Here is an 8,441-nt window from a genome sequence, read left to right on the forward strand (position 1 = left end):
TGTCGCTGCACATGCCTGCTCCCTCTGCACCTGCCTGGAGCTTTCCTGAGCTTTCCTTATTAGTGCGAGCACAGGTGTTTCCATCACCTGCCTGAAGAGCCAAATTTACATTTTCTGTGTGGGATTTGAATGCCAAATTCCCATTTTCAGTTACAAGATGGGGGGGTTAAAGCAGCCTTCCAGGGACTGGGATGAGGTCCAGCATTCCACCTTTAGGACTGCAGTGTCAAGTGAGGAGAGAGGATCTCTGGAAGCTCTCGTGCAAGGATGCCTGGGCCAGTCCAGGGGGTCTGGGATCTTTCTCCATGTCCTGCCTGTCCACCTCTTCCCCCTTTCCCTGTGCCTGTCGAGGCTGGGGCTTTGGGCACGGCTCTGCTGGGTTTTGGGCTGCAGCTGGAGCGTTGGCCAGTGCAGGGAATGAGCTGCTGCCTTCCCACATCCCAGCATATCCTGGCTTGGACACTGGGATGGCGTGTTTGGAATGTCCCTTGGGACAGGTCTGGCTCTCAGCACCAGCTTCTCTCTGCAGAGGTGGTTTGTGGGGAGAAGGATTAAACTGGGATTTGTCGTGTGTGAACATCCCTGGTGGCCTGACACGGCATCCTGCAGGAGTGGGAATGAGGGAGGCACTCCAGCTGCTCTTGCTGCTCCTGTGACAGCAGCTGGAGCTGGCAGGAGGGTCTGGGCTCTGTCCCTTCTGCTCACTGAGTCCAGGGCAGTAGGTAGCAGGGCTGTTGGGAGCAGCCTGCTTCTGGAATGTTCTCACATGGGCTCCAGAGGATGTTACCGGTTATTTCTCATGGATCACTGCTGGAGTTGGATCCTGACCCGTTCTCCCGTGTCCCCGCAGGTGACGTGTGTGGAGAAGGCGGGCAATGAGGAGAAGATGCTCATCAAAATCTTCCGGTGCCTGGGCAGCTGGTTCAACCTGGGTGTCCTGGACAGCACCTTCATGGCCAACAGCAAGCTGCTGTCCCTCCTCTTCGAGGTGCTGGTGAGTGTTTCCCAGGAAGTAGGGGGGCTCCGGGAGTGTTTGGACGCCGCTCCCAGGGATGCGCAGGGTGGGGCTGTTGGGCTGTCTGTGCAGGGCCGGGAGCTGGATCTGTGATCCCTGTGGGTCCCTTCCAGCTCAGGGTATTCCGTGATTGTTTGATGATTGCTGGGCTTTTGTGCCTTGCAGCAACAGGACAAGACATCGTCCAACCTGCACGAGGCGGCGTCGGACTGCGTGTGCTCGGCCCTCTACGCCATCGAGAATGTGGAGACCAACCTGCCCCTGGCCCTGCAGCTCTTCCAGGGTGTGCTCACCCTCGAGAGTGCCTATCACATGGCTGTGGCACGGGAGGACCTGGACAAGTGAGGGACAGGGACCTGCGCCGTGGCCGGGAGAGGACGGGCAGGGCAGCATTGACCCAGCTGGCGCCATGTCAGCCTCCAAATGGGGATACCAGTGCCAGGAGCATCAGCAGTGCTGGGGGCATGGGGGCTGGGCAGTGCCCGTCCCTGTGCTGGGCACTCATGGGGTCACACCCAAAGCCTGGGGGCAGGTCTGGGCCCCTTGCTGCAAGAGAGATATGGAGGGGCCCAGGGCCGGGGCTGGGCTGGACTGGAGCCATACCCTCACACTTGGCGCTGGGCTTTTGGAGAAGTATGAGATGAGTATTTCAGCAGATTTGCATATTGGAACCCCGTGTTTGCACCCACTTCCCCTGCTGAGGCGTTTCCCAGCTGCTGATGAAGCAGAAGTTGGGGTTTCTTGCTCTGGCCGTGGCTCTGGGCACATTTTGGCCCAGCCCTGCCCTGCACTGGGGTAAAGCCCGTGAGGCTGATCTGACCCTTGTCCCTCCCCAGGGTGCTCAACTACTGCCGTGTGTTCACCGAGCTGTGCGAGACCTTCCTGGACAAGATCGTGTGCACCCCAGGCCAGGGCCTGGGCGACCTGCGCACGCTGGAGCTGCTGCTCATCTGCGCCGGGCACCCGCAGTACGAGGTGAGCGGGGCAGCCGCAGCCCAAACCCCGCCCTCCAGAGCCCTGCCAGAGGGGAAGGTCTTTCCCTTCCGTTGCCATGCAGTCGTGGCCTTGGTCCCTGTGAGCTGCTGGCTCTGGAATGCCCGCTCTGCACTCGTGGGCAGGACTCTGGCTTCGCGTTTCCTTCCGGGTGTCCTGGAAGTCGGATTGCCAGCACAGCTCCGAAACCCCTGAGAGTGCTTTCCCACGTGTTAAAGTTGAGCTCAGTGGGAATTTGTGGTTCCTGGGAATTTTTGCCCTGCGAGTGACTGAAATGCTTCTTGTCAAAGCTCCCACCCACCTGCCTCAGGAGCAAAACTTGTCATTGTTTTGGTCTCTCTTTATCCTTTATTTAATTCTTTATCCTTTGATTCTTCCCAAACCGGTAATTTAGTCCCTGTAGCTGATCCCTGCCTGTGTTCAGTGGATGGAAGGGGCTGCATGGCAGGTTTGCTGTGGGAGGTGCAGAGTGGCTGTGCTCCAGCAGGCCCCACTGCTCGCTGGGGTCTCTGGGACCCTTTTCCTCCTTTCCCAGGTCTGTTAAGCTCAGTTTTCCTTGGCCACGGCCTCATCCTGTGCCATCGGTGCTGAGGGGGACATGGAGCTCTGCAGCTGCTCCTGGGCAAATTGATACTCTTGGTTTCTGTTCAATAACCACACGATAAATGAAAGAACCCACCACAAAGGGGCTGTGTCTGCTTCCAGCCCGAGCTGCTCCCAGAGCCGCCAGTCCCACTCCGGGGTTGTTCCGGGCCGGAAAGGCTTCAGCTGCCAAGGGCTGGGACAGGTCTTCAGGGTCACTGGGGGGTTCCAAGTCCTCCACTGAGTGACAGGCAGAGAAATCAGTGGCTCTGGGGGAACCGATCCCTGTGTCACCACTGTGTGACACCGTAGCACCGATGCAGATCTGTCATGCCACCACTGCCAGCACCTCAGGGAGGGTTTCTGTTTCTCCATCAGTACCACTGACAGTGGGAAAAAAAGTTCTGCTGGTAAAAAAATGCTGTATTTTTCTTTCCAAACAGGTGGTAGAAATTTCCTTTAACTTCTGGTACAGACTGGGGGAGCACCTGTACAAGACGGACGATGTTGTGATCCACAGCATCTTCAAAGCCTACATCCAGCGCCTGCTCCACGCGCTGGCACGGCATTGCCAGCTCGACTCCGACCACGTAAGGTCCCTTCTGGAACAGCCGGGGCAGTGGGGGGGGTGTGAGTGTGTGTGTGTCCCTATGGAACAGCCGGGGCAGTGGGGGGTGTATGTGCGTGTACCAGGGCTTCTCCGTAGCTCTGGGGCTCTGCAGGGCAGCATCCTGATTCCAGCAAGGTGTGAGAGGGATAAATCTGCTGCATTAAACCTCTTTCATGCACTCAGTTCTTGCTCTGCTGGAGGCTGCAGGGGGACCCTCTCCCACCTTCCCTGGATGGTTCTCCTTGGAGAGCTGTGTTTTCCCTGCTTGAGGAGGTTTTGTTGGGATAAAGCTGGCACAGCTCACTAGCCACAGTTGGCATCTTCTTCTGTGCCGTCTGGGATGGTTTATCCTCTTCTCCCCTCCTCAGCTCGTCATCCCCTTGCTTCCCCTCCCTTCCCCGGCTTGTCAGAGCAGGAATACGCAGTGTGTGCTCAGGCTGGTCTTGTTTTCCTTGGGCACAGCTCTCTGATCCCTCCAGCAGCCTGGTCTGGGACAGGAGGGCTGGAATGATGGATCTCCCTAAAACAGAATCATTGGTGTTCCCCTGGCTGTGGCTGAGTGGGAACCTGAATTCCCCTGAGCTCCCCTTGTGCTCTCCCTCCTCTCCCTCAGGAGGGTGTCCCGGAGGAGACCGATGACTTCGGGGAGTTCCGGATGCGTGTCTCGGACCTGGTGAAAGACCTGATTTTCCTGGTGGGCTCAGTGGAGTGTTTTGCTCAGGTAGGTTTGCAGGAGTGCAATGGGGTGCAGGCAAATCCCAAGGGAGGTCACCGAGCCCTGGTAGCCTTTGGGATTGGAGGAGGTCACACACATCTCGTGCACGAGGAAGCGTGTGGTGGGAGCTGTTCTGGGAGAGCAGGAGGTGTGGGGACTGTGGGAGGTGTCTGACATTTTGGGGAAAGCTGCTGTGGTCCCACAGTCTCATGGTGGCCTGTGGAATGTGGGGTTTCTGTGGGCCCGCGGCTGGGGTGGGAGTTTGGGGACAGGAGGGGTCAGGAACAGGGCTTTGAGGGCAGGGGTTGGTGCTGGGGGTCCGTGTCCCCTCAGTGACCGTCCCCTCCTGCAGCTCTACGCGACGCTCAAGGACGGGAACCCGCCCTGGGAGGTGACCGAAGCCGTGCTCTTCATCATGGCCTCCATCGCCAAGAGTGTCGACCAGTGAGTCCCACCCGTGTCCAGGGGGGCTGGGGGGCCAGGGCTGCCTCTGTGTGACACAGACACCACAAATGTCCCGAAGACATTCACATTCCTGGCAGTGCCCAAGGCCAGGTTGGACAGGGTTTGGAACAACCTGGGACAGTGGAAGGTGTCCCTGCCCACGGCAGGGGTGGCACTGCGTGGGCTTTAAGGTCTTTTCACACCCAAACCATTCCTTGGGGATCCTTCCACATCCAGGCAGAGTTTTCCTGGGTATCTTCAGGGGAGGTTAAGTCAGTGAAGGTGTGTTTCCTCCACTGTTAGTGACAGTGGAAGCATGGACAGGTGACACCCAGGGTGGTGAACCCACAGTGAGTCCTGTGCACTGCCAGCAGTGGGACAGCCCAGCTGACCTTCCCTGGGCTAGGAATGCTGTCCCTCCCTCCCCTGGGATGATCCTCATCCCTCTCTTCCCTGGGAGGCTGTGATTGCCATCACTCCTTTTCCCAGGCTGGTAACACTATCCCTCCCTTCCGTGTGAGGCTGGGAATCCTATCCCCCCGTTCCCCAGGCGCCTGGAGGAGTCACCTCAGTCCTTTCACGTCACTAGCTCCTGTTATCTGTGTCAAGGCTGCTCCTGCTCATTTTTCCTGTGTCCTGTTCTGGGAGCACTGGCTGGAAGCACTGGGGACTCTGCTCCCACCAGCCCGTCCCACGAGGCTCCGGCCCGGGGTCGCCCCATCCCGCCCTCCCACGCCAGAGCAGGCGGTTCCCAGATAACGAACCCCCGTGCTGGTGGTGGGGCTCTCCCTGGAGGTGTTCAGTGTTGCCTGTCTGTTCCCTGCTATGGCACTGGTATCTGTGGGGAGCTGCTGGGGTATCCGTGGGGCTGAGCCCCATCCTCACAGGGTTTGTCCCAGTTCAGCGTGTCCGGTTTGGCGGTGGGTCCGGACCCAGCCCCGGCAGCCCCTCCCAGCCCACACCGCGGCGCTCTGGGAGCTGAGCCGAGCCTGTCCCACAGGGAGAACAACCCGACGCTGGTGGAGGTGCTGGAGGGTGTGGTGCGGCTGCCCGAGTCGGTGCACACGGCCGTGCGCTACACCAGCATCGAGCTGGTGGGCGAGATGAGCGAGGTGGTGGACAGGAACCCACAATTCCTGGGTGAGTCCCGCGGCCCCGCGGCCCCACCGCGCCCGCCGCCCCCTGACCCTCTGTCTCCGCAGATCCCGTGCTGGGCTACCTGATGAAGGGGCTCTGTGACCGGCGCCTGGCGTCGGCCGCGGCCAAGGCCATCCACAACATCTGCTCCGTGTGCCGGGACCACATGGCCCAGCACTTCTCGGGGCTGCTGGAGATCGCCCGCGCCCTCGACTCCTTTGCGCTGTCGCCCGAGGCTGCCGTGGGGCTGCTCAAGGGTCGGTATCCGAGGGATCTGCCGGGGTACCTGTGGGAACTGCTGGGGTATCCATGGGATCTGCTGGGGTATCCATGGGAGTCGCTCCCCAGGGTGCTGAGCCCCATCCTCACAGGGTTTGTCCCCATGTGCCCCAAGTCCCATTCCGCATGCAGAGCATCCTCAGGAGTTCCCTTGGGGCTGGAGGCAGAAATAAATCCTGGATTGGAAGCTGTCCCCATCCCTGAGGCACAGCTCGGGGGCTGTCTTGAGCTAGTTGTGTGGGAAGAACATGTGGGAAATGCTGAGAGCCAGGCTGGCAGTGGATCACTGCTCCATCCAAACACTGGGAATCACCTGTTGGACGCAGAGGGTAGAAATTTGGGAATACTGGTCATTTTAGAGAGTTTGAGCCCAAGAATGGAGATTTTAACTGCAGTTTAGACTTGGAGTGTTGGTGTCACTGGAATGTTGGGCACCATGAGCCTCTTCAACTACAGCTGGTTTCAGGGATGTGCCTTAAAGTATTTCCAAGGAATTCCAATGCTGCTGGAGCCTCTACCCCCAGAGCCAGGGAGCCTTCCCTGTAGTTGTGTGCTGCTATGGGAGACAAAACTCCCCTTGTTCCCCTGGATGCCCCAGCACTGGCTGAGCTGCTCTTCTCCCTGTCAAAGGGTTTTCTCCCCCTCCCTTAGAACAAGCCAGGGATTCCCAAGCCAGGGAGATTTTCCCCCGGGGTGGTTGGCACCACAGCCATGCTGGGGCCGGGCGGTGCCGGGCGGCACAGCTGCTGCCCGTGGCACTGGGAGCAGCTCAGTGCTCCTCGTGTTCATGGCTGGGAGCCCTGAAGCACCTTCACTGGAGCTTCCCGGGATCTCATGGTGCTGCTGGGCCAGGACAGGGACACTGGGGACACATGGGGGGGCCCAGATGTGCTTGTGGCATCCGTTGGCCTGTCCCTGTCCCTGTGCCAGCATTGCTCCCTGCTGAGACTGAAGCGTTGCAGTGTCTGGTTCCACCAGAGCCAGGTTCAGCTGCAGGGAAACTCTCCCAGGCCCTGCCCTTGACCCACTGCCTTTCCATTTGGAAATGTCATGACCCCTCCGTCCTCCCGTGCTGCGTCCCTGCTCCTGAGCCGTGTGTGTCCTTGCAGGGACGGCGCTGGTGCTGGCCCGGCTGCCCCTGGAGAAGATCTCAGAGTGCCTGAGCGAGCTGTGCGCCGTGCAGGTGCTGGCGCTCAAGAAGGTGTGTCCGGATGGGGGGGACAGTGGGGACAGCAGCTGGGAGGGGACAGTGGCCCTACCACGGCAACTGTGTCCTCAGAGCCAGAGGTGTATCCTAGAGTCACGGAATTGGTTGGGATGGAGAAGCCCCTTGAGCCCATCGAGTCTGAACATTCCCCAGCACTGCCAAGGCCACCACTGACCTATGTCCCCAAGTGCCACATGGCTTTTAAATCCTTTCAGAGATGGGGACTCCACCCCTGCCCTGGGCAGCCGTGCCAGGGCCAGGAAGAATTTCCCCAATATCCACTCTGAGCCTCCCCTGGCACAGCTTGAGGCCGTTCCCTCTCCTCCTGTCGCTCGTTCTGTGCAAGCAGAGCCCAGCACCCACACGGGACATGTCCAGGACCGAGCCCTTCCCCGAGTCCCTCCCGGCTGGGAAGCACCACGCTGGTGCTGTGTCCTGTGTTACACGGGAAGAGAGCCATCCCTGGGAATCACTGTCTGTGGCAGGAGCCCAGGAGTCTCTGTGACCCCGCAAGTGCCGTGGGCAGCTTGCACCCTGCCTCCCCAGGATGGAGCGGGTGGGAACTTGACTCCCCTGTGGGGAGTCATGTCCTGTCCCAAAACTGTGTTGGCCCAAGTGACCTTTCCATGCAGACCCAGGAGAGCAGAGCAGAAATCTCAGGATGGCAGGAGGAGGGAGGGAAGCCTCAGGAAAGTGGTGTGCATGTGGTTCTGGGGAGCTCCTCCTGTGGTCCTTGGCCAGATTCTTCCACCTCCCCCCTGCTCCAAGCTCCTCCAGGACTTCTGGGAGCGGGCTCTGGATGTGGAGGAAACACAGGGAGCCTGTGGCCAAGGGTGGAGGAGGTGCAGAGGTGCTGCTGGTGGGGTCGGTGTCCAGGCAGAGTCTTCCCTGGGCACAGGGCTACCTGTGGTCCTGAAATCGTGTCCTTTTCCTTGTTTTCCAGCTGCTCTCCCAGGAGCCAAGCAATGGCCTCTCCTCAGACCCTACAGTGCCCCTGGATCGACTTGCCGTCATCTTCAGGTGAGGAAGGAGCTGGGGCACAGCTGCTCCCCCAGAGCCTGAATCTGCAGCGCCTCTTTCTCCCCAGCCCTTGAGCAATGGGCTGGAAGTCTCTGCTTCCCCAAGTTCCAGCTCCCGAGGTGGCCCCCAAGCCAGTTCCTGGTCCACTTCCCACAGCTCCAACCCTTTTCCTTGGCTTTAACCCCAAACCCCCCTTAACCTTTGGCTGTTCCCACAGACACACCAATCCCATTGTCGAGAACGGCCAGGTCCACCCGTGCCAAAAAGTCATTCAGGAGGTGCGTGGGAGAGGGCTGGGATTTGGGGAGAGGGTTGTGGTGGGGGGTTGTGGGTGGGGGTTTCCAGGTGTGAGGGTACCTGGGGTGTTGTACAGTCCTGGCCCCCGGCTGGGGGGATCTGTGTGTCTACCCAGGGCTGCACGGGAGAGGGGCTGTGGGGG

At 59.8% G+C, this 8,441-nt stretch overlaps 1 protein-coding gene across 1 annotated transcript in view; it reads left to right on the forward strand.

Moving 5' to 3' along the window:
• TNPO3 (transportin 3) overlaps positions 1-8,441 on the forward strand; it is a 17,439-nt gene that overhangs the window by 2,952 nt on the left and 6,046 nt on the right. The window contains exons 5-15 of the mRNA XM_017739385.1: positions 851-994; positions 1,181-1,356; positions 1,852-1,990; positions 3,034-3,180; positions 3,814-3,921; positions 4,268-4,359; positions 5,360-5,499; positions 5,562-5,753; positions 6,885-6,976; positions 7,926-8,002; positions 8,220-8,280. Of these exons, the coding sequence (XP_017594874.1) occupies positions 851-994; positions 1,181-1,356; positions 1,852-1,990; positions 3,034-3,180; positions 3,814-3,921; positions 4,268-4,359; positions 5,360-5,499; positions 5,562-5,753; positions 6,885-6,976; positions 7,926-8,002; positions 8,220-8,280 (1,368 nt within the window). The remainder of the gene's footprint in view (positions 1-850; positions 995-1,180; positions 1,357-1,851; positions 1,991-3,033; positions 3,181-3,813; positions 3,922-4,267; positions 4,360-5,359; positions 5,500-5,561; positions 5,754-6,884; positions 6,977-7,925; positions 8,003-8,219; positions 8,281-8,441) is intronic.

Source organism: Corvus brachyrhynchos, unplaced genomic scaffold (assembly GCF_000691975.1).
Source record: "Corvus brachyrhynchos isolate BGI_N302 unplaced genomic scaffold, ASM69197v1 scaffold197, whole genome shotgun sequence".
NCBI lineage: Eukaryota > Metazoa > Chordata > Aves > Passeriformes > Corvidae > Corvus > Corvus brachyrhynchos.